The sequence below is a fragment of the Diplotaxodon limnothrissa genome, linkage group LG1, assembly GCF_057381915.1.
Source record: "Diplotaxodon limnothrissa isolate DT_005_m linkage group LG1, D_limnothrissa_male_GT1.1, whole genome shotgun sequence".
NCBI lineage: Eukaryota > Metazoa > Chordata > Actinopteri > Cichliformes > Cichlidae > Diplotaxodon > Diplotaxodon limnothrissa.
In genome coordinates this window covers 23962227-23988316 of record NC_140596.1, presented here as the reverse complement: position 1 = coordinate 23988316, position 26090 = coordinate 23962227, and the positions used below count along the sequence as shown (strand labels likewise).

General features: G+C 39.0%; 2 protein-coding genes across 2 annotated transcripts; one reads left to right on the top strand and one right to left on the bottom strand.

The window, feature by feature from the left end:
* Positions 1-205: 205 nt before the first annotated feature.
* Positions 206-7614, bottom strand: dhodh (dihydroorotate dehydrogenase). The gene is made up of 9 exons (XM_085355477.1): positions 7549-7614; positions 6807-7019; positions 6525-6724; positions 4164-4246; positions 3646-3833; positions 2534-2647; positions 2031-2184; positions 1794-1953; positions 206-847 (listed from the first exon to the last, which is right to left on the bottom strand). Exons 1-9 carry the CDS (start codon positions 7612-7614, stop codon positions 787-789), a joined length of 1239 nt encoding a protein of 412 aa, XP_085211603.1. The 3' UTR covers positions 206-786.
* A 1884-nt stretch (positions 7615-9498) lies between these two features.
* On the top strand, positions 9499-23582 carry pkd1l3 (polycystic kidney disease 1-like 3). Its single transcript, XM_085355466.1, has 23 exons — positions 9499-9829; positions 11398-11487; positions 11586-11611; positions 11706-11739; positions 11882-11991; positions 12119-12181; positions 12831-12989; positions 13079-13185; positions 13265-13388; positions 13478-13600; positions 14604-14823; positions 14969-15150; positions 15254-15484; positions 15586-15687; positions 18657-18835; positions 19407-19553; positions 19639-19841; positions 20438-20625; positions 20822-20954; positions 21564-21759; positions 21872-22100; positions 22308-22392; positions 23536-23582. Exons 1-23 carry the CDS (start codon positions 9499-9501, stop codon positions 23580-23582), a joined length of 3309 nt encoding a protein of 1102 aa, XP_085211592.1.
* Positions 23583-26090: the final 2508 nt, after the last annotated feature.

Genomic DNA, 26090 nt, shown 5'->3' with positions numbered 1-26090 from the left:
TCAGAAATAAGTCTAGAATCTTTCTAATGCGTCACCTGCAAACGTTTCAAAGCACATATTCAGAATACACCAGAACAAAACAAGCGCTCTGAAAATTTATCAGCCCAGCAATTCCTGAATACTGGCCTTTGTGGCTCATTGGTTACTGAATATTTTAGTTTTGCACTTAGAAGTAAAATCACGACATTCTCTGAGCAGGGAAATGAATAACAAAACTATCCGTTTTACTTGGTGCATGTTGTCAGGTTCAGGGCATTCTTCTTTGTAACTTGAAGCTCCACCATGAAACAGTTCAAGTCCTTCAAGGATGCTCCTGTGATGTTTCAGAGCAAAATAAATGACTTGATGGTATCTGAGCCTTTAAAGTCTTTGATTTTATTTTCACACAATACCATTACAAATATGTTTCAAGGTCATATACTCTGCATCACAAACAATGATTTTCTTCACACTGAAGAAAAGTTTGCATCATTAAAAATCAGTTGTGGGGCTTGAAAGGTTTAGGCCTGCATGTGAGAAACACCAACTGCTGTTACACTGTAACAAAGTCTGAATGTCTGAAATCAAGGTACAGATCTCAGGTTCTTAATACTTACGACAACATAAAACACTGATCATTACTCACTTACTGGTTTTTACTGTGATTTCAGACCATAATGTGTACTCCACCCTGGAAATTAAGATGGACGGATAATAAATACTCCGGATTCACCCCAGTTCAGGAGCCACGGCTGGCTACGTTAGCAATCCCCCATCTCCCGATGTGGGCTCTGCTTAGGAGTCGACTCATCTGCTCTGCCTGTGATCAGCTCCAACTGCCTCGGACACACTGCTGAAACCCTGATCTCTGTGGAAGCAGACACAGCAGCGTAGGTTATAAGTATTTGTCCTGAGAAGCAAAAGGACCGGAATAAACTGATGGAAGCCTGTGCTCCAAATTTGTATCCCGTAATAACATAAGATTTTAGGCACAGCTGTTTCATGCCTTGCTGAGGTGTGCCAACAAAGGTACTGATAAAACTGAGGAGTGATACAGTCTGGTTAAATGGTTGCTGTATGCATGTACAAAAGTTCTTCTGAAAATGCAATGAAAGGGAAGTTTTTGGGGGCTGGTGATTGCTGCTGTCTCAGACTTTAAACAATCATATATAAATAAGGATCCTCCGACCTAGCAGCTAAATATCGGTATATCACATCAGCCTGGCTACATAGTAGAGTAGTTAGTGGGCAAAAAAAGATGTCATCTACTGGCTGCTGTATGTCTGTTATCATGTTAACACACCTTTACACTGGCTTTAAAAAAGGGGGGGGATGAAGAGGTTTTAAAACACACAGGGAGGAGTGAACGATAAAGTATCGCCAAACTCTTATTTCAACATGGATATTGGCTAAAGAGTTTAAACCTTTAGCAAAACTTATAGTATGAATACAATCTTCATTGGTGTTAATACAGAACACACAAGTTTGTGTTTCTTCATACTACAACCATTCCTGGAGCTTTAACATCTTCAGATTTTTTATTTTTCCTTCTATGTTCACCTTCAAACTAAGTGAAGTTGTACTTGAAGCCTCTATTCTGTTTCTACAAGCTTGCATATCAGCCCAGACAGTCACAATTCTTGTGTCCCTACACTAAAATTAAAATTTATAAACAGTAGGAACAACATCCAATAGTTCTAAGAAAAATGTGTCCTAAACAAGAACAACTCTTAAAATAAACTATTAAAAACACCAGAAAAATTCTTAAACCTTTCACTTGAGAACTCGGCCTTAATGGTTATTTTCATACTCACTTAAGAAGCTGTTCCAGTTCTCGCTTTATCTTTATCACTACAGGTGGACCCTGATAGGTCAAAGCAGTGTAGAGCTGAACCAATGATGCACCAGCACGGATCTTATCCATTGCATCCTGCCCACTAGCAACACCGCCAATCCCAATAATTGGTATTTTACCTACAATAATAACAACATACAGGAAATTTACTTTATATGCACAGTCGATACTGAGGGAGATGGACATAACTCCGTACCTTTGGTGAGGTTGTACATCTCTCTGACAGTTGTAGTAGAGAGGTCTCTGAGAGGTTCTCCACTCAGCCCTCCAACCTCAGACTTATTTGGGTCCTGAAGTGTCTCTGGCCTTGACACAGTGGTGTTAGACACCATTAAACCATCCACTCCCAGCTGGAAACACAGAGCATAAGCGGAGATAGAAAGTAGGTGTCACAGGTGGCGGCACCTACAGCAGCAGAACTGATGTATGTATGCGAGTGACCTCTGATGTGAAATACTCAGTGACAAAGAAAGAGACAAAGTGTGATTCGCTTTCTGTTCCGTCCTCAATGTCACATCTACTAAAGTGCAACTCCTCACCGCTCCAATGAGCACAAAAACCTACTGAAGTAGTGACAAGGTTACCCGAGCACAGAGGAGGAAGGGAGCCATGTGAAGCTTTACGCAGAGTTAAGGCTGTTTTTTTTTTTTAGTTTTTAGATAAAGCATGTTTTACTTTAGACATAACAATGATTCCCACCTCAGTGACGACATCAGCAATGTCTTGTTTGTCTTGGGCAGTTAGGTCAGGAGCAATCTTCACCAGGACGGGAGGTTTACGCTGTTCCTGCAGGGCATCACGTTCTTTCTGCACCTGAGCAGATAGTGCAAGTGATGAGGTAGAGAGACTAGTTAGAAAGATGGTTTACTGTGGCATAAGATCTAAAGCCTTGGAAATAGGAAGGGCTAAAAATACAGCCTATGGTTCAAGAACTGATGTACAGAAAAGAGACTTTGGAGCTACAGATTTTATTACATTGAATACCTAACATATACCCATCAAATCCACTTGAATGCCTTTCTAATTATTTTCAGTCAACCTAACGGGGAGTTTATAAAAATGCCTTTTTTTAAATTCCATTCTTACCCATCACTACCCAATCTGAACCAGTGAAGCCAATGAGTACTCAAATTGGTGCTGATGGGGCATGAAGCTTTTATCACAGATGTCGCAGTTCTGTGACATTCATTAACCCTGTCCTTGACTTATTTTCCCCTTTTGCTGCAAGGGAAAACAACATTTGCTTCTCACTGGAGGGGTGTGGGTGGAGGAGGGTAGTGGTGGGTGTGGGGGGGAAATACTACAGCTGGGGAAGCTGTAGAAGTTAAAGCAAAACCAACACGGGAGAAATACTATCGATTATACAAATATCAGCTGAACAAATCACTGTTGAAACCATTTTTCAGTACACAAAGGCAAAATTAGCACATGGCTACAGGTCAGATTCAAAGCATTGTGTTCAAGTTACAAAAAACTACAAACTGTTACGTCAAAAGAGCAGCACATATGACCTAGTGGCATCTAGCAGTGAGGTTGTGGATTATAACTTCAGCCTTGAATAGCATCCTCATCGTCACTTTTCAAGAGTGTAGTCTACAGGTTAGTAAAGATAGACAGGTTATGTTGAAGAATAGAGGTGATCATACCAAATTATCAACTTCAGGCTTGTTAGAACTGCTTCTTACAAATGTTATTGTCTTATAAACTGTATTACATGGCATGCGTCCATTAATCACTGCACCAATATGCCGGTGAGGATTTGTTTGTGCTTCTCAGTGTTTGCAATTCAATTATCACTTCTGTAGTCCTACTGTGTGCAGAAGCTGGCGAAGCTCAGCCTTGCCCTGTAGATCCCGGAGACCTGGTGTATTAGGGCTGCTAACGTTGACCACCAGGTAGTCGGCCAGCGGGCCCAGCACTTTCACGCCCTCCAGATAATCTGTCCCCGCATCCTGTGACAGCTTGTTCTTCCCCAGGTTGATGCCGAGGGGAAGGCCAGCTATAAACAAACATGCACACACACACAAACAGGAAAGTTCAGAAAACACAGACACAGGTTGCATCATCAGGCACATGACTCAACTGGGGCACAAGCTGCTGACGTGCTAAATGAGATTTAAGTAAGTATGCAGGCGTGATTAAAATACAAGATGAGGAAAGGTCAAGATCATTAAAAACATATTTAACCTTATACATAATTTAATGCTGACATCCCACATCTCAAGCCACCAAAAAAACAAAAGTATGTAAGATCTAAATGAAAGTGAACTATGTAATCTCTGGTGCCACATTTACAGTACTTCAGAGAATACAAAGAGAATCTGCTAACCTTTACTTCGCCCTTGCTGCGTTTCTTCTCTGGCCTTCAGCCTCGTGTGTACTTCTGCCAGACCACAGCTGTTGAATCCATATCTACACACAGAGGGGGTAAAAAAAACCCTGTTAAAACATTGGCTTAAACTCTATGCACGTACCAACAGACAAACTGAAGCTTAACCCTCTCAGGCCCAAATTAAGTTTTTTGTTGCTAATGCACAACCAAGTCCTGCAGTGGTACTTCTGAGTAAAAGAAACTCATAAAATATGTATGTGGGGTAATCAGGTTGTCAGTTCTTAACTGTTGCAAATCTGCAACGTCTGCCTGGAGAGGGTTAAAATCATGTCTGTCCACACACACACACACACACACACACACACACACACACACACACACACACACACACCCTGTTTAGTAAAGAATGTAATTAACTGACCAAATGTCACATACAGTCAAAAAACTATAGGTTTGTTATGGCACGTAATTTTGTACAAGACATGATAATGTGACAGTCAAGCTGACCTTTGACATTTCGACATCATATTAAACATCTTTGAAATCATGAGTGCATGAAATCTCTACCTATGTAAGAAAAACCTATAATCATCTCAGAAACATGTAATTTAATGCAAAAAAATCCAGTGATGAATTACTAATGCTTGTTTGTTGTATATGCTCAGACCTGCAAACATCCAGTGCAAGTATCAGTATAACTAATATCTGGCTTACTTTTTGACATCATTCTACCTTTCTAGTATTTTCTACAAGCAAACATCCTCTGCTTCCGGATTAGGCTGGCAAATGCACTAAAGCAGCGGTCCTCAACCCCTGGGCCTCGGACCGGTACCGGTCAGTGAGTCGTTTGGCACCGGGCCGCGAGAGTTGAGGCTCAGGTGTGAAATGCATGGTTTTCAGGGTTTTTATCGGTTTTCAGCATTATTTTGTTATCGTTTTTATTGTTAACTCGGTTTTCCTGGGTCTTTTCACATGTGTTATGAATAAATCTTCTTTTTTTCGGTACTGGTACTAGTTTTATTTTGTTGTATTTATCCGAGACACCTTAAAGGCCGGTCCGTGAAAATATTGTCGGGCATAAACTGGTCTGTGGCGCAAAAAAGGTTGGGGACCGCTGCACTAAAGGATATGAACAGCAGATGTGGCAAAAGTACAGACTTTCTTCGCTTAATTCATTCAGTGAATTAATGTAAGTATCCTCATTGTAAATGCAATTTAATCTCTGCTATGTAACCTAAATGTGAGCATGAGCACCACTGTGGCCCAGTCCAACACAGACCTTTAATTCACCAAATTACTGCAAAACACATCAAATACAGATCCAATATGTGATTCAAATTACACATAAGCTGTAAGTTGTCTGAAAAATAAATACTCAAGTACAGTACAGGTACCTGAAAATTCTACTTAAGTATTTGCACTTTGTTACTTCCCACCTCTGATGTCAGTGTGATGTGCATTTACATAAGAGTTCGACAGGTTACTTACAAGCCAGTGATATTATTTATATTGGCGCTGAGTGTCCTATACTTGCTGCTGTATCGTCCTGAATGACAGGTGTCACTACACAGACAAAACCTCAGCATCAGCACTAATGTAAGTCAAAAAAGCAGAGAAAAGATTTTCTCTTTCCTAGCTGTTGCATCATTGCCCTCTGAATAATTTGGGAAACTCACTGACATGACGGTAAAAACCAACATGAGCATACACTCGTGTCTTCGACATGGCTGTGGTGAGGTACACGACTGGCCAAAAACAGCATCAAAAACACAACACCTGTTGTCGTCATCATTGTCGTAAGCGCACGCCAAAAGTGACGTCACACACCAACACTGATGCTGCGGTTTTGGACAATTTACGACACCTACCATTCAGGAGAATACTGCCCACAACCTCAGTGGCAGTGTTGTCTGTGTTTAAACAGTTGCAAATGATCTCTCATATCGCTCATGAACGACATGTTGTCATTTTGAACAACAAAGGACATTTCTGTCACAAGATAAAAGCTGCAATCAGTGCTCGGCAAAGAGATTTAATATATTCTTTATTTATTAAGTCTCACTGAGATTTAAAATCTCTTTTTCAAGAGCAATCCAGCCAAAAGGGCATCAGGAATGACAACAAATAGAACTTAACAAACTTAACAGTTCTACAAAGATGTTCATCCAAAAAATTGTAAAACTCCTTCATAAATCCTGTCGATTACAGACTATTTACAACTAAAGATAAGGTTATTAGACATAAAACACACACAGAACCATGAGCCATCACTTTTTACTTTCAGCTAAGTATGTCAACCTAAAGACATAAAACAGGCCTTTTAAAGCACCAACTGTGGTGCAGCACTTCCAACCTCACCTGTTGATTATTGCATTATCTGCAGTGAGGCGAAACACGCGTGGCTTCGGGTTCCCCTCCTGAGGTTTGGGAGTAACTGTCCCCACCTCAACAAAGCCAAAGCCCAGTTTGTACAAGCCATCAACGGCTTCTCCGTGCTTGTCGAAGCCGGCCGCAATCCCAATCGGGTTTTTGAACTTTAACCCAAGGACGTTGACTTCCTGCAGACAAACAGAACAAACCCTTAGAGAAGTCCAGAAGCGCATGCAACCCACTGAGGAGACAGCCCTGTGACATGCTTACCAATGACGCAGGGTCCTGGTAACGGTTCAGAGGTACCAGACCCAAACCTATCATCTTCACTGCCAGCACATGGGCTGTCTCAGGCCCCACAATCCTCTGCAGCAGGGGCATTAGCTGGTTGGCATAGAAACGCTCATCTCCAGTCACAGTGAGGTAGGAAGCGAACAGGAGGCTACCTGAGCTGATGACCTTCACGGCTTCTTTTAACTTTTTCTGTTGAACGGTGATAAACATCATGTGACCAGACTGCTAAGAGTTCAATACGACTACTCACTCTGTTTACAATGACACAATCTGGGGTTGAATAAACAGACACAATACAAATAAAAGTATGTGTGGTATCAAACACATACCTCACTCATGTGTGTTTTAATACGAAAATGCATTTCAAATGGACAAAAAATAAAGTATTATTAGTAAAAAAAAAAAAAAAAAAAAAAATTAGTTTTACTTTTTGAGGTCAGGTTTGGTCCCTGTCAGTAGTAGATGCAAGATACGCATTAAAAAACTTAAACAGCAGACTTTGTTCAGCTTTCTTAGAGTAAATGCAAATAAACCCAATAACAACTCATTCATTGCATGCTTGTGTTTACGCAGTAAAACGAGAAGAGACGACCTGGAGTGTTTTACAGTAATATTACTTTCAGGCAGAGAAAACGAGCTAGCAAACAGGAGCACAAGTATCGCTGCGACGCTGAAACCCTGCCAGACAAACTCTGTTGTCCACGGTCTCTGACGTTACCTTCAATCCCGCCATAGACGCAGTTTTGCCTTCGCAATAAAGGGCATTGAATGTATTTCCTAACATGTTACACAAACCCACGCGGTGTTAACTTCCGGCACATCATCTCGCGATATTTCAATCATGGGCGGGCGGACAGTGACATTCTCAGATACCACGGGTGATTAAAGTTGACGTGCATTACACTACATTACGTGTGTATTAGATTTAATACAGGGTTTTTTTTGGTAATTATTTTTTTAATAGCCTCTATTTTTTATTCAGTCTAGTGTCAGTTGGTTTCCAGAGTGGATTTTCTCATTTCAGTTTAGTTTTTATTGTTGTGAAAAAGTTTAGTATTATTTTTTTAATCTTATTTAATTTTTATGCTTTATTATTGTATGGAGAGCATATGTTGGGGACAAGACTTAGGAAAAGCAGTACAATAAAAACACAGAATTTCTTGAAAGTAGTTCAAGTCTGTTGTACACAAAGTCTTAATAAACATGTTCATCTAAGCCTCATTAGGTGTACTGTAATAAAATTAATACCAGACTAACATGAAATAAAACTCAGGATATTTCCTCATTTTAATTTAATTTAATTTAATTTTAGTTTTCCAAATTCATCAAACTCTTTTGATTTTATATATTTTTTTCAAAAGTCAAATTTTTATTTTTATTTAATTAAGTAATTTTTTTAGTTTAGTATTAGTTAACTATAATGCCTTAGACAGGGAATAGGCAGGGAATTTAAGAAGAGAGACCTGATTAAGTATTAACCTCTTAACCCCTAGTGTATCATATTTGATACATACAGTTTTTGTCAGACTTCTACACCATCAGTGTGATTTTTTTTCCACTGAAAAAAACACAAAAAATTGCACAAAGTCCTCAGGAACTTCTAGAGATGTACACTGTTCAGGAAAGCATGTGGTAAAAAACTGCACAGTACATCACTTTACAGTAGCAGGGTTGTTAAGACAACACTCACCCACAACACAGCCTGTTCACACATTTGCCCTCAGGTAAACTGTACAGAAGGCTGAAATGAATGATTAAAAGACTCTCACTTCTATCCACAGGCCATCAGACTCCTGAATATGTCAGCACAACCCTCTCCCACCCCATCACTACTGTTCACTGCTACTGTAATTATTATATTCTGCTGTTGCTGGGACAGATATATTTCCAGACTAGCTCAAGGCATTTCTTTAAACTCATTTAATTTTTTTTGCATATTTATTACTTATAAGCATAAGTAATAAATTATTTAATAGTAATAAATAATAATAAATCATTAATTAATTAATCATTATCATAAGTAATAAATCATTTTCCTTTGTAAATTTCTTGGATCTTTATTGTTATTTTATTAGAATGCTATAATTGTTTTGTGTGAAGGGAGACTGACAAAATAAGAATTTCACTGTACATTGTAAACCATTGTGTTTATCTCCACTGTGCATATGAGAATGAAACTTCATAACTTCTGGTAACAACAGGGTAATACTGAACAACAGTAGACTACAGGGATCATAACAATGGACAGCTAAAGCAAAAAGAAGACAAAGAAAGAAAAGAAAATGCAAACGACTAATAAGAAGATGCTTCTCACAAAAAGTCAACACGAAGACAGGCAAGCGTTGATTCAAGAATTATTTTGGGGGAAAAATGTCATTGTAATGGAATAAAGTGTTTTTACTGTTAACTGCAAATCAAACAATGGAATTGTCCTTACTCTTAGAAGGTCAGCCTGACTGGCCTTTAATGACACCGAGTGATTCCTTCAGTTTGCATCTTGTTTGAGTGTCTCGGGTGATTTTCCTAATGTATTAAGAACATATGCAGGGTTTCTCTGGAGAAAGCTCTCTGATTTTCATGTGATGGATTGAAGTGACCTTGCTCAGTATCTGTTCCAGCCACAGTTCGAGCAGCACTAAGCGCTCGTGCTCTCCACAGAACAATAACAATGGATACGGTACTCCGGACAGCTGTCTTTGTGTGGATTTCAGCTGGATTTCTGTGTGTAGCTGAAAGAACCGAGAACTGTCCAGGAAACAACTTCACGGCAAACTGTGAATTTGTTTTCAGAAATGTATGTTTCGAGTTTGTTGGAGAACCGAAAACCTATTCCCAGGCTAGGAGCAGCTGTGAAAAGCAAGGAGGAGAGCTCCTGAAGGTGATGAACAACCCAACCAAAATCTTCTTGGACAACATAACTCAAGACTGGAACACCAACTTCAATCACACATGGTGGCTTGAAAAGACAGTTGGAGAGGATAACTGGAAATCCACCGATAGTAAGTAAAATACACAAACACAACATGCATTTTGGTGCCGTAATTTTATTTTCTGTTGCACAGGTTATTGTGCTTTTGTGGCCTGTTTGAATTGATCAATCACCAGTGCTTTGGGGTTTTTTGGTTTTTGGGGGGGTTTTTTGGAGGGGGGGGGGGGGTTGCTAATGGTTTAATCACAATAGTTTTGTTGGCAAGCAATAAGATACTGAATGTCGATTGTCAGTTTAGCCCACTCTGTGAGCAAGTAAGTCCTTCTCTCTCTCACTCAACTTCCCTGTCTGTCTTCACTGCTCCACTATCTAAAAAATCAAAATGCCATAAAAATAATCTTAAAAAAGAGACTGAATGTCTTGTTTGCTTTAAACAACCCTCAAATCTCTTCACTAACTGTGGCAGTGTCATCATGAGTCTCTCACTGAAATACTGCCATTTTCAAATCAACCAGGACCTGAAAGTAAGTTCAGGTCACTATATCGTTAAGAAGAAATAATTATACATTACAATAAATTGACATAAATGTAAGAGAGGTTGATGACGTTTGTGTGCTGAGAAAAGGCTGGGTTTCATTTGAATTTTTGTCATGTCACCAGCACCAATTGAATTTAAATATTTTTGAATATGTTCCCTTGGGTGTGTAAATGCTTTGTTTTGTTTTTGTTTTGTTTTGCTTTTTAAAGAAGATTCATGTCATAAAATAAGACAAACTTGCAGATCACAATAAATAAATTACCCAATAAGATTTCCAACACTATTTGCTTCCTGTGAGGGATTAGGTTAAGGTTTTTTTTTACTTTGCGTCTTTATGCGAGGCCTGCTTTGGAGGGTGAGACGAGTCAGGCTTGGTAGAGCCTGAATAAAGCTCGATGAGCTAACCGCAGGTCTTCTGCAGAGGGTTCGAGGATAGCCTGGTTGCATATTGTCCAGCTGTGGGAGAGCGCATATTCTCTTGTCTAGAAGTGAAAGTAGATGTAGACAAGGAATGAAGGTATAAGGAAATCTCTGTGAAATGAAATCCTTCAAAACTAAATGAACACCTGTGCTGATAACTCTTCTCCTTGATTATATATTTTATGCTTTACACCCATGTCTCCAGAATATGGAAATTTGTTTCCACATCTGTAACAAAGAAAACTTTTTGTGTTTCTCAAGCGTTGAGAAAACAGCTTGAAATTTCAAGTTATTAGGTCAAAATGTTTAGATAATAATACAAAATTTTAACTTATGGTGGCAGAAATAAGTTTCCGTACCTGAAGGATTATCTCTACGATGAGATGTTTGCCTCATAAGATTCCCACAACACTACCAGGATCAAAAAGGAAAATCTGCTCCATCCACCTGTGTTATGATCATTCAAATGTGTGTTTTTAATTACATAAAGCAAGAAATGAGAAGACTTTACACATGGCTTTATGTGGCTTCTGGGATCATCTGTTTACATTTTACCTATAGATTATTGATTTGTAAATAATTAACCGTGTATTGACAGTTGCAGCCCTGTTAGTTGTTGTCTCGTTGTTAAACCTTTGTCTCAAAAACTAACCTTTCCTAATGCCATTTCTTTTCAACAGAAAACACCTCATGCACATACATGAAGCTGAATCCTCTCCAGCTCGTAACGTCTGACTGTAAAAAGAAAAGAGGCTTCCTCTGCACCCACAGTACGTGAAGCTTTCTGATCCGAGCTTTAACCTAACCAGATTTGTTTTCATTCTTCATTTGTGCTCTTTCATTCATAACATAACTTTGTGTTTTAAAGGTTTACAGTCTCCCTCAAACACAAAGGTAAGACAAATAAATTTCACAGGCAGTAATAAGCCATGCAAGCCTCCAAGACTCAGCTTTCATATTGTCCACCTTGTTCATGTTTTCTTTGTAGTGTACCGAAATTTCCAGCCATGCAACCAAACTTCGTAAGTTAGAATGCACTTTATTTGTGTCTTCTTATTCAACACCCTAAATGACATAAATCTAGTGTTGTATCGCTTATTTTTTCCCTTTTCTTTTCTTTTTTTTACTGGACCTTGTTAAACATCACATACTCTTTGATTCCAGGGCACAAAAGGGGTCTACTTTCAGATTTAATTCCAAACCTTGACGATCCAACGATCCAAACAATCCTTAAAAAAGCTTTGGGTACCTTAAACATTAACGTATTTCTCAAGGTGAGACAAATCATTTTACATATCAACATTTTTTTTTATAAATTATGAGGAGCTTTGAATTACAATTTTTTTTTTTTTTATAAAAAAGCACCCCAGAGTTAAAAGCTGTCCCTTGTTTCTGAGACAGGATGCAGACAGAGTACTAAATACGATGGACGTGACACCAGGGGAACCGACAAATAGCAACAGGGTGGGTACCTTTATTTACGAAAGCAAGAACACTTTCATCATTACTGTTTTTAGTTTTGTACTGTTATTTTTTTTAATTGACATTTAGGAATCACTGTACCATACCATCAACTTTAGCAATTTGTTACTACATCCTCCTCCCTTTTTCTGTATTTAAACAACTAAAATATCGATACAAAAAGAATGAAAGAAGAAGAAAGAAAAGAAAGAAAAAAGAAAAAGAAGCAAAACAGAAAAATAAATAAAAAATACAAAGGAAAAAAAAGGCATGTAGGGAGTGTGTTTCTGTTTCCATTAATATAACTTATATTTCCTCTAGTCTTCAAAGGTAAATATCTTCCAAATGTCTCTTGTATTTCTGCATGTATTCCCTTCCAATAAGTTTTAATAACATGACAGTCCCAGAAAATATGATAGTGATTTGCATTTGTATTTCCACAATTTCTCCAGCAAGTGAGAGGGTTACCTTCATAGTGAGATTTTTGGTGAGGTGTAATAAAATATCTTATCAGGTTTTCCACCCAAATTCCCTCCAGCTCTGTGAGCTGCTACATTTCCATTGATATGCCCATATTGTCATCATTACTGTTTTATTCTCATGTTTTTATATTCATGCTGTGCTAAATTCTCCCTCCTTTTTCTTCCAAAAGGAAGCATTCGTGAGTAATTTGTTGAAAAGTGTTGAGTTACTGAACGTCTCATTTGCTTTGAACAACACCGAGACACTCAATCACATCCTCAACTGCAGCAGTGCCATCCTGAGTCTGTCACTGAAAAACTGCGATCTTAAAAACAACCCAAACCCTAAAGTAAGTTCACGTAACTACATCACCAGCAACATAAATGTCTCTGTTATTGTTTCAGCTCTCACACTGGAATGATGTTTTTTCTTCTCCAGGATTTGTTTGGAGATGTCTTTAAGATTTTTGCGAAAGTTGCTAACCTGCTATCAGGAGAGAACGAATTTGTCATGCAATACCCAATGGGCACCATTTATCAGAAAACGTGGGTATTTTGCTTTAAAATGTCACTTGCCTCTGCTTTAAAAACTTTTACATATAAAATTAATTTTCCCCTCCATCAGACAAAAACCTGCTGACATTGGCAATTCAGTGCTGGGTTCAGAAAAAGTTGGCAATTCCGCTAAGCTCCCTTCAAATTCAGTGCTTGGACCAGTGCTTAATAAGTACAACAACATCATCTCTCAGGTCTGAGTATGTGTGTGTGTTATCATCATTAGTGTTTTTATCTTTGCTGACATCCACAGCCTGTTTAACTGAGCATTTGTCACTATTAGATGACTACGTTCAATGAAAATCCCTATCCATCTGAAGACAACATAACAGGGAGTGTGTGCAGCCTTTCACTTAGTGATGGAACGCAGGACATTAAGGTGGCAAACCTGACAGAGATGGTGGAGGTACAGCCAACTTACTGCTTACTGTATGAGAACAGCTCAGTCGACATTATTCATTATACAGTGGACATTTTGACATTGCAGTGTCTTGCAGTTGTAGTAGAAAAAGACAGAAAAACAAAAATAAATACACAATTAGACAAAACATAATAAACATGCTGAGATGCTTACGCAGACAATGAAGCCACAAAACAAAACAAACAACATAAAAACGGTTCAAAATAATCACATACAAAGTCCAAAAATTCATAATGTTTAGTCATTTAACTTACATACTGTTTTTCAAGCCTTCATCCTCAGTGTACTCCAAGCATGCTGTCTTCCTGAACTCCTCTTTGCCAACACACCTGCCAATATCAAATTTCTCCGCACAGTCAACACACCCAACGCAATTACAAAAGTGACATCACAGCTATAGAAAAATTAAGAAAAAAAATCTAATCGCAAATCTTGTTTTATTGTCAGTTTTGAAAATATCAGTACCGGGAGGTATGAAAGTGCACAATAACCTACTGGAAGCACAAAGGCACAATTACTTAGATGAGATCAATTATATGCGTATGCATCAATAACATGACGTTAATAATTAACTGTTTAAACATCGTGATTAGTGTCAATTATCTTTACTAAAATAACATGATTTAAGGTCATAGTTTTACTTTTTTGTTTTATTTAATTTTTGAATAAGGAATACCAGCAGTTCCTTCATTTGCTAATTGTTTCAAATGTCAGTTGTCACAGGAGGTGACTTTTACATTCTTAGTGTAGCTACAGTTAGAAGAATGGAGGTGTAAGTACAGTAAAGCTTTCAGTGATGCCTGGTTTATAGTTTTAATCGTTTCTAATATGTAACTAGTAAATAACCGATTAAATATGAATCAAGATGGGTCGGTTAATACTAGGAAGCTTGCTTTAAAACAAAAACATCTGAATATTTAATTTTAAAACCCAGACTGAAATAAGATGTTTTTCTTCATGCCACAAATTCTTTCCTTCCTTTCACCAGATCTTTTTGGCTCGTCCAAATGCTGCAGCTCTGATCAACACTACTGTCGTGTTAGAGAAAAACTCAAAATCGGTGACTACACTCAATGTCTCAGACCCTAATGTGACGATCTTCTTCGGCGTGGAGCCCAATGTGAATGTGTCACTGGTTCTCCTCTTGTCTCATGGGTTGCCTCCTAATAACACAAACTACAGCAACAGAACTGTACTGAACCGCACAGGTAGCTGTCAGCAAAGTCAAATTAGGTCACTAGAATGGCCACACCTCGCTCTGGTATTATTTATATGTACTGATCATAGCAAAAACACTTATTTATGCAGTATATTTAAGTTTTGTTTTCGGGGGGTTTTGCTTTTTTGCTTTAGAGGGATTTCGCTGGATGATAACACCAGAGATGTTACAAAAGACTCCTGGGATTTGGTATATTGATACAAGAGTTTCTGATTCTGAATGGCAGCCAGACATGAACCTGAAGATCACCACTTTTACGAGCAAGTGCCTGTACTGGAACACAGACGCAAAGGAATGGAGCACTGAAGGCTGTATGGTATGTTTTCCCCTGGATAAAATCTGATCATTTGGCTCTGCATGCACTATAATATTCTAGCATAGGTGAGTACCAGTCAGTCATGTGTTGTGTTTTTCCTCAGGTGGGGAAAGAAAGCACTCCGCACCGAACGCAGTGTCTCTGTAATCACCTCACTATCTTTGGGAGCTCCTTCTTTGTGATGCCAAACTACGTCGACATATCCCGCACTGCAGAGCTGTTTGCCACTGTGAATCAGAACTATGTGGTGCTGGCCCTGCTGTGTGCATTTTTCGGACTCTACCTGATGACACTGCTGTGGGCCTGCTATGCTGACCGGAGGGCACGCACAAGGGTCAGCCTGTCTCCCGCCAGTTTTCATAAATCCAGCCTTTTTTTGCATGTATATTTTCATGTTATTTAACATCACAATGTTGTACGTTTTTGAACCATCAGAGAAAGATGACACTCTTGGAGGACAATCACCCAGCTGCACAGTACAGCTACCTGATTGGCATCCAAACTGGACGCCGCAGAAATGCTGGGACCAGTGCCAATGTAAGTCTTTTTTCCACTGACAGCAGAGATGGGCAGATCAATCAAAATATCATTTCAACTCAGTTTTATTTATATAGTGCCAAATCACAACAACAGTCATCTCAAGGCGCTTAGTATCAATAATACTAATACAAGTGCTGGTATTAGTATTATTGATACTATCACAATAGGATTGATACTTTGCTTGTATCCTCTAAGTTCAGTATGTAGTCCACTGAACTGTGTTAAATATTCTTTTAATGAAAAATATACCTCAAACATGCTCTATTAAAAATCTCTGAAGCCTTTCGTGTTGATGGTCACGTCTTTATTTGTAGCTGATGGCACAATATAGCTTTAGAGACACATCAACATTCCAGGTCGCAGTTTCAAAATACACAAAAAGCTGAGAAGCATTGCTTTGTTGCATTAACTAAGTTTTGTGAAAAGTACAAATCACAGTTTTTAGTGGTCATTAAAATGTGTTTAGAATTTGCAAATTGATGATGACTCATCTGATACATCATGACCCATTGCTTTCCCCTGCAAAGTGTCGATCTTCACAATACTGGCCCTGTATTTACACGGTATCAGATTGATACCAAAATTTGCAGTATCATGCAGTACTGACAATCACTACCTTACAGACAGGCAGTGGATTCAGTTCAGTTTATAGTGGGAATTTAGTTGATAAAGAACATTTACATTTAAAACAAGTCAATATATTTGTTAAAAAGAAAAAAAAAGTTCCATTTAGGCAAACAAGAAGCAAACACGGCCATCGGAAAAAGGACTATGTAAATATGGGCGCCTCCCTAAAGGATAGGCTCATTTAAATTTTACTACATGTAGAAGACTATAAACCACAATCACTGCGGATAAGAGATGATTACAGAAAACAAACCCGATTCAACGCTCAGACAGGCATCTTAGTGTTGTTTTCAGACAGGATGACATACCTGTCTTTAATGAATAAGACTATTTTACAGCCAACTCACAACTTCCCACTGACACTGGATTACTGGATAGGTTGACAGAGTCACTCACTATAACAACAATACTATGATAACTATAAATGAAGAAGTATGAAAGAAATTCCTAAGGACTACATGTCAAAGAATATTGTTAACTTGTGTTTTCCTAACATTATTTTGTCAAGCACTAATATTATATCTACAAGAAGAGGGAAGGTACTTAAATTAATGGAAGCCGGTTTGAAATTACATATGAAATCCCTCTAGAAACCTCGGTCACCGGTTATGTCAAGTCTTCACAGTTTGTTGCACAAGGCCAAAAATAGTGCGGTCCTTCAAGTACAGGGAGTGCAGAATTATTAGGCAAGTTGTATTTTTGAGGAATAATTTTATTATTGAACAACAACCATGTTCTCAATGAACCCAAAAAAACTCATTAATATCAAAGCTGAATGTTTTTGGAAGTAGTTTTTAGTTTGTTTTTAGTTTTAGCTATTTTAGGGGGATATCTGTGTGTGCAGGTGACTATTACTGTGCATAATTATTAGGCAAGTTGTATTTTTGAGGAATAATTTTATTATTGAACAACAACCATGTTCTCAATGAACCCAAAAAACTCATTAATATCAAAGCTGAATGTTTTTGGAAGTAGATTTTAGTTTGTTTTTTGTTTTAGCTATTTTAGGGGGATATCTGTGTGTGCAGGTGACTATTACTGTGCATAATTATTAGGCAACTTAACAAAAAACAAATATATACCCATTTCAATTATTTATTTTTACCAGTGAAACCAATATAACATCTCCACATTCACAAATATACATTTCTGACATTCAAAAACAAAACAAAAACAAATCAGCGACCAATATAGCCACCTTTCTTTGCAAGGACACTCAAAAGCCTGCCATCCATGGATTCTGTCAGTGTTTTGATCTGTTCACCATCAACATTGCGTGCAGCAGCAACCACAGCCTCCCAGACACTGTTCAGAGAGGTGTACTGTTTTCCCTCCTTGTAAATCTCACATTTGATGATGGACCACAGGTTCTCAATGGGGTTCAGATCAGGTGAACAAGGAGGCCATGTCATTAGTTTTTCTTCTTTTATACCCTTTCTTGCCAGCCACGCTGTGGAGTACTTGGACGCGTGTGATGGAGCATTGTCCTGCATGAAAATCATGTTTTTCTTGAAGGATGCAGACTTCTTCCTGTACCACTGCTTGAAGAAGGTGTCTTCCAGAAACTGGCAGTAGGACTGGGAGTTGAGCTTGACTCCATCCTCAACCCGAAAAGGCCCCACAAGCTCATCTTTGATGATACCAGCCCAAACCAGTACTCCACCTCCACCTTGCTGGCGTCTGAGTCGGACTGGAGCTCTCTGCCCTTTACCAATCCAGCCACGGGCCCATCCATCTGGCCCATCAAGACTCACTCTCATTTCATCAGTCCATAAAACCTTAGAAAAATCAGTCTTGAGATATTTCTTGGCCCAGTCTTGACGTTTCAGCTTGTGTGTCTTGTTCAGTGGTGGTCGTCTTTCAGCCTTTCTTACCTTGGCCATGTCTCTGAGTATTGCACACCTTGTGCTTTTGGGCACTCCAGTGATGTTGCAGCTCTGAAATATGGCCAAACTGGTGGCAAGTGGCATCTTGGCAACTGCACGCTTGACTTTTCTCAGTTCATGGGCAGTTATTTTGCGCCTTGGTTTTTCCACACGCTTCTTGCGACCCTGTTAACTATTTTGAATGAAACGCTTGATTGTTCGAGGACGTTGCCTAATAATTATGCACACCTGATATAGGGTGTTGATGTCATTAGACCACACCCCTTCTCATTACAGAGACGCACATCACCTAATATGCTTAATTGGTAGTAGGCTTTCGAGCCTATACAGCTTGCAGTAAGACAACATGCATGAAGAGGATGATGTGGACAAAATACTCATTTGCCTAATAATTCTGCACTCCCTGTATATACAGTCTGGGTCACTTCACCGGTACGCTGTGCTCTCCCGCAGGTCACAGTGAAGCTGATTGGCTCAGAAGCAGAGAGTAACGTACACACTCTCACAGACCCAGAGAAGCCAGTGTTTGAGAGAGGATCTGTTGATTATTTCGTGCTGACCACACCCTTCCCACTGGGTGAAGTGCAGACCATCAGGCTGCAGCACGACAACTCTGGAGGTCATCCATCGTGGTAAGGACATGAGCAGCAAAAAGTAGATCGTTTGGCGTTACGTCAGATCAGGATGAAGTGCTTTTCATCAGAAATGAGAATGTTTTCTCTCATACGTGTTGAAAAGTTGGCAACTATTTAAAGACTACTATACTACACAGACAGCTGTGTGTTTTTTTTTATACTTGGATTGATTTGGTATTATACAGGTAAGGGACTAGTCAAAAGGGACTAGTGCATTAAGGTGCTTAAAAATGCCTTTAAATACCTTCCTGATGGGTTTATTTATTCGTTTCAAGTCTCCTTTAATGCAATATAATGCTCATTTTGTTAACTGTGACTCTATTTAGAGTAAAATAGATGATAAAGCAAGGTATGATTTACAGTGTGGCTGAATATATAGATTTGGGTTCTACTAATGACGTCTGGTGAGTGTTTCTTTCACATGGTATGGCGAGTTAAATAACTGAATTCTTTTTTTTCTGTTTTGGTGCTCCTAGTTTGCAATGTTGCTTTTTATTTCCATGATTTTAATTCCTTAGGTAAATGTTAAATGTGTCATCTTTCATTTCTGTATATTTTTTCTTTAAAGGTACATAAACAAAATGACTGTACAGGACCTCCAAACGCGACACATGTGGCACTTCTTTTGTGAATGCTGGCTGAGTTCTGAGCGCGGAGACGGCATGACCAAAAAAACCTTCAATGCTGCAAAAGTCAACGAGGTTGCCAGCTTCAGGTTAGAGTCCCTTTACATTGCTGAAAATAAATTGCTCATCACATCGCTTAAATTAAGTGATTATTTATTCTCTGTCCTCTCTCAGGAACATTTTCCAGACCAGGACATCGACTGGTTTTAGAGACGAACACATCTGGGTGTCCATCGTGGATCCTCCCTCACGCAGCCCGTTCACACGTGCCCAGAGGGTTTCTTGCTGCATGTGCCTTCTGCTCTGTACCATGGCCATCAACATCGCCTTCTGGAACATCCCTGTGGATCCAAACTCAACAGTACTCTTTTCAATTGGTGATTACAAAGTCTTAGATTATTGTTTGATTACTGATTACATCTGTTTCTTAGCATCAAACAACAAAGTTTAATTCAGGAGGGGAACCTGCTCTTTGTGCTAATATTAGCAGTGTTTGGATAAGGATTACTGCTCACAAGCGATTGTATCTAGGAGCAAGGCTGCATGCCGAAGGTGAACATGACTGGTTCTTAATAATTACCTACAACACATTTGCATCCAGATGTGCACCAAACTCAGAACCTTACTAACTCCACCTGGCCAAACACTGTTAAAACTGGTGCTTTCTTAGCAGATCTACGTGTTATTGAGTTTTTACATTCTGCACTTGGATCTTCTGTTGATGTGACCTTTAGTCACACCTTTCTATTGTATGGATAGATATTCAATATTCAAACTGAAATAATGTAAAGTTGATTCCACGAGGTCAGAGAGCAAACAGTCGCACACAGCTTTCTGTTAAAATCAACTGAGAAAGAACCCTGCAGTAAAACATTGCATTACTGTTTGCAGCTGTTTATTTGGGTGTTATTAGCTGGAGCTGTATTAGTTGCTTCACATCATCATCACCGTGTCCTTTGTTGTGTCTGTCCAGGTTCAATAAAGATGACCTGGCAGGACCTCATGGTGGGCGTGCAGTCCGGTCTCCTCATGTTCCCAATCAACATCCTCATCATCACAATCTTTCGAAGCATCAAACCTCGCATAGTTCCAAAATCTAAAAAAGCTGACCCTGAGGAGAACGTGAAACCCCCCATACTCAACATACCGACTGTGCTGAGGGTGCGTTACATGTTTATATTTGTCAGATGACCCGTACTCATCACAGAACCTGCAAGCCTGAGATGTTTTTTGAATATAGTCCATGTCATAGTCCGTGTAGCTCTGGTTTCTCCTTTACTATTACATACTTATCTATGCAGTGAAACAGTGCACCGCTCATGTATAATTTAGTACTTGTTGTTCTTCCCTGCAACAGGATGTAGAGCAGATCATTTCTTTGGCGAGCAAGAGCCCAAGAAACAAGATGTTAGAGATGCACAGACTGGAGTCCGTTGTTGATCTCTTCTCGGCCTTGGACAGGTTGAATGAATTAATTCAGCACATGCAAGGTAGTTTTATTTCATTCACTTTAATCTCAGCAAAAGAAAGAAAAAAGAGACAGATAAAATGTTTATAATATACTCAAATTAACATGAATACACATAAGCAACATACTATTAGTGATCTTAAACTAATAAAAGAGTACATAAGATGCATAAGCTTATGAATACAGCAGTTTGTTGCTACTCTAACTGAGAAGAACCAATAAGACGGCTAGTGAACGCTTATTTCCTTGCTCTCACCCCATCAACAGTTATTTCAAACAATCTAAAAACTATCTCAAAGACCTATCTCAAAGAAACAACAGTGCTGAGAAACATGACGCTTGTATTTAAGGCTTATTTTCTTTTTTTTTTATGTTGTCAGGAAAAAAACATCAATACCATCAGACATGTCTTTTAAAGATTTCCATGTAGCACACTGCTAGGACCTATTTCTTTCTATTCAAATTGAGTTTTAGGCAAATAACTTCTCCTCTGTCTGATCAGGCCAAGCAGCAGCACTTTTCTGCCTTGTGTAGTGTGACAGTAGTGTTACCTTTCTTCTCAGAAAGAGGTAACTTCAAGAGAAATGTAACTACCTTCTTATGTATATGTTTGAATATAAATCTTTCTCAGGAGAGAGTGAGAGCGACCATCACTTGGTGTACTGCAGCAAGTTTCTCCTAGCTAGTCTCTGTCATCTCCTGATGTGCCTGGAGAAACTGGATTTCAGATACTTTGCGACTCTAGACCAGTACCAGCAGGCCCTCAACTACACCAACGCACTGGTTCACAAGACTGAGATGGTCTTCAGCAGCCACTTGGCCTACTGGTCAGTACTCCAACTGCCAGTGAGACAAAAATATTTGCAGAGCTATTTGTGCTATTATACTGAACTGGTACGTCATGCGTGTGTTTTTTCTGTCCATCTCGTCCCAACCCAGCCCACCTCCTGCGAAGAAGCCAAAGAAGAAGGCAACGACCATCCTGGGCTGTTGGCTGCCATGGTGGTTCGTGTTTGTAGGCTGGTTCCTGTTGCTGTCCATCAGCGGCATTTCAACTTTCTTCACCTTGTTGTATGGCTTTCAGTACGGCAAGGAGAAGTCCATCAAGTGGGTCATGTCTCTGGGCCTCTCCCTTTTCGAAAGCATCTTTATTCTGCAGCCTCTAAAGGTGGGTAAAATAAATCCTTTTTTTTTAAAGTCAATTTGCTTGGCTGATAATCTGAAGTGTTTCCTGCATGTCACACTCTGAGATGATGTATGTATTTGAAGATACTTGGGTTTCTACAGAATGTTATAGTTTGTTTCTGTTTTTGAAATTTCTGCAAACGTGTATGCAACACTATTCGTTTCTTGTGCGGTCTGCTTTTTCTCACAGGTGATAGGCGTTGCTGTGATTTTCGCCCTGCTGCTCAAACCTGTAGCTGTAGACGAGAGTGAAGAAGTTGAGCAAGTCCTGTTAGGTAAGAAAACTTGTTCTGTAGTCTCTGTGCAGCCAGAACAGGTCAGTGCAAAGCTTTAAGGATATACTGTGATGTGATGTTTTTGTTGAATAATTTTTTTATATTTACAAAAAAGTACCCATTTTTTCTCTTTTATAAATATTTTTATAATATTTTATAGATATTTACTATAGATATTAAAATTAAATAAACATTTTTTTCTTTGATAATAATCATTAGTAGTATTAGTAATAACAAGTCACTTTTGTTACTCTCTTTAATGACCTCTTTGTGCTACTTGTGACGTTTTTCTCAGCAGCGTATAATCAGTATCTTTTCTTTTTGGAGTACTTTTTTTAAAATAAAAAAAATTAGAAAGCCTTATTGTCACCGTACTAAAATATAATGATGTTAGGAGAGCTGCTATTGTTTAGTGCATTAAAGTTCTTAACATATTGTCCACTATAACACTATGCATCTGTGTATGTATCAGTCTTATACAACTGAATGTAAACAATTAGATTCATGAATATATATAAAAATTAGTAGATGCAACAAGGATGCATTTGTTGCAAAAAGCAAAATTGTGGTGGACTGATTTCATTTTACATGTTTGCACTGACTTAGAGTCCAAATGGCCTTGGCATTATGATTCCTGTGGCCTGTAGCTCCTGTCAGAGGACAATGGGTCAGATAGGTGGTCACCAGGCTGTCCTAAAATCAAAAAATATGAAGTTTTCATTAATTCACAGAAAATGAAACAGGTTGGATGAACCTATTTTGCGTGTACATGTAAAAATAATCATTCATATTTCAAATTAGAAGAATTTATTTACCAACATGCAAAGATTATATGGATTCATATTAACCTGAGATAGTGTCTAAATATTATTCAACACACAGGAAAGATTTACTGCAACCGTCTCATTCATATTTCACGAAGCAGACCAAGGAAGCCTTTTCCCCTTTTTTCAGCTTGGCTGCCGAGAGCTCTGATGTAATCATGCAGATCACACACACCCAAAATTTTGTTGACTGCAATAAAGGACTGACCCTTTTCTTTTCCTGTTACCTTTCTCTCGTGCATCTGTGTATCCATGTACCCTTTGCGGAGCTTAAGATAAGTGCTTTGAGTCTTACAGTTGTGTCTTCTCCATTTAACAGAGCAACAGGAAAAGTGCAGACAGTACAGCGGCAGGGACACAATGTGAGGTTACTGCATTTGACGACATGAGCTGACTCCTCTGACATGCACAGCTGCGACACATGCCCCCCCCCCCCCGCTTCTTAGGAAATCTTTTGCACTTATTGTAAGTTTTACTTTCTGGATATAGAGTTGCATTACACGTCATGGTGTTTTGTATGTGTACAGAGGTTCCAGTGCCTATGAGAATCTTTTTGAAGTTGTGAGTCATAATAATGGGCAATTAAATAACTGTTCTTGTATGTGAAATTCACCAGGATTACGTATGAGAAAAAGAGATTTTTTTTCCTTTTTAAAAAAACTGTTGATACATTCATTTAATGCTAGTGCAAAACACATATACAGATTCAGACATATGTAAACACGTTAAGAACTATTATCATCGAGTGTGAAAAAAGCTGTCTTTTATCCAATAAAGTAGTGATCCAGGAGAAATAGAAGAGAAATTTCAACAGAAAAAAACCTGCAAAGAATTATTTTTCAGTAACTTTAACACAGCTTTCTGTTTAAATGCTTCCCTATGATTCTAACGGTTAATAGCTGTAAATGAAGTTGTGTGAAATAGTGCGAAGGTGCTTTTATGTTGCTGCCCATCTGGGAGCTAATGATTAATTGATTACATTTTTCATTTTACTCCTGTCACTGTAATTGATTCTGAAAGTGTGTTTCATGCCTCTTTATCACTCTTGGCTGCATCTTTGAGATTCATTCAGTCCTCAGTTTAAAAGGCTTATGTAACAGATCTCATTCAAGTTTGTGCTTTTGGTTTGGGAATACAAGCTGTTCTTCAGACAGCTGATTGTCCTGTCTTAGATCTTCTGTGCTTAATCACAAATGATTTAAACTATTTATTCACTGGTGTCATACAGTAGTATTATATGTGTGAATTTCAATAAACAGCTCTCTGGTAAAATCTGCAGTTGCTTAGTTGATGTTTAATGTTTAAATGATTTATAAAATTGAACTCAGGTCAAAAAGAGATGTGCTGATCTGTGTATGCATCCCTAGTGAATCCCAGAGATGACCAGCAGCTTACATAACAATTAACAGTCATTGCATTAGTAAAATAATCAGTGCACAAAGACTATCACACCAGATTACCCTGGAAAGCGGAACCAAAAGGTGGTATTTGAGACCTTTGCATGATTACTGCTAAACCTCTTGCAAATTTTGTATGTATGATTTTATAAGTTCAATATAAAAAAAAGAAATTAACTACCTCCCAGCTTTAGTACTTCCCACACACGTTCATCCACATTTTCCCTGGCTGAGGCTCAGGAGGTGGAGCAGATTGTCCACTAAAGGTTGGGAGTTCAGTGGCTGGCTGCTCCAGTCTACATGCCAAAGTATCGTGGGCCAAAACATTGACCCCCAGGTTGCTTCTGATGCGTTCGTCAGAGTGTGAATTGTGAAGTGCTATATAAGAAGCAGTCCACTTACTATTTACAAACACACTCCCGCATTTAGTTTGTTGGGATCTACTCATCTCAACAGCATCCCAACCCTTGGAAACAGAACTCTCGAGTCTTTTTTGGACACCAGGGCCCTGTTTCAGGAAGCCGGTTTGGAAAACTCAGAGTGAAAAACGACACTCACGGTTGAGTAACCCCGAACTGTCCAACTCGGAATATTCCGTTTCAGAAAGGCTGATAACAATTAGTTCAGTCAACGCGGAGTTGCTTTAACCCCAAGTGAAGCGCGCGGACGAGGATACATAAAGCCCTGATAAGCGGAGCACAGATTAAGCGAGTCACCATGGAGACGGAGGGAAAGAAGGCGTGATCAATGTATTTCACAGCGCTTGAGGCCGAAATTCTGATGGCAGCATATGCCGATAACATGCAAATTCCGCGGAAAAAAGTAACACAGCCTCAGCTGCAAAAGCATGCATGGCAAAACATAGCCGACAGAGTCAATGCGTGAGTGTTAATTTAAACATTGATCGAGGGATTTCCACCCATTTAACACGTTATTTTATCATATGTTATTTTATTTGTTATTTTATACATTTTATTTTGTGATGTGATGTGAGCGCAGGTGCAACCCAACAGGCCCCAAACGTTCCTGGCAGCAAGTAAAAATGAAATATAAAAATATAGTCCAAACAGGTAAGGTGTAATTGTATTATGAGCCATAGTGCTTGGTCTGTTTGTCCCATGTAAATCAATTGCAGTTAGAGGCTACATTAATTTTCTTTCTGTAAGCACTTATTGAAATTATCTGAGCACATTACAAGTACATATTTGCTTACTCTGTATGCTCAAATGTGGCCCGTTATAGCCAACAGAAAAAAAGCGGAGGCCCGAAAAACAGGTGGGGGTCCTCCACCACCACCACTCACAGAGGCTGAGCAGTTGGCCCTCAGCCAAAACAGTGGGCGCCCTGTGGCTGAAGGCATCTCTGCGGGGACATCCTCTGAGGCAATAACCCCGCAAGACACAAGTGCCTACATAGGGGGTAAATTCAAAATAATACATGATGTGCATACATCCTTTCTTCACAGTCACCTTTGCAG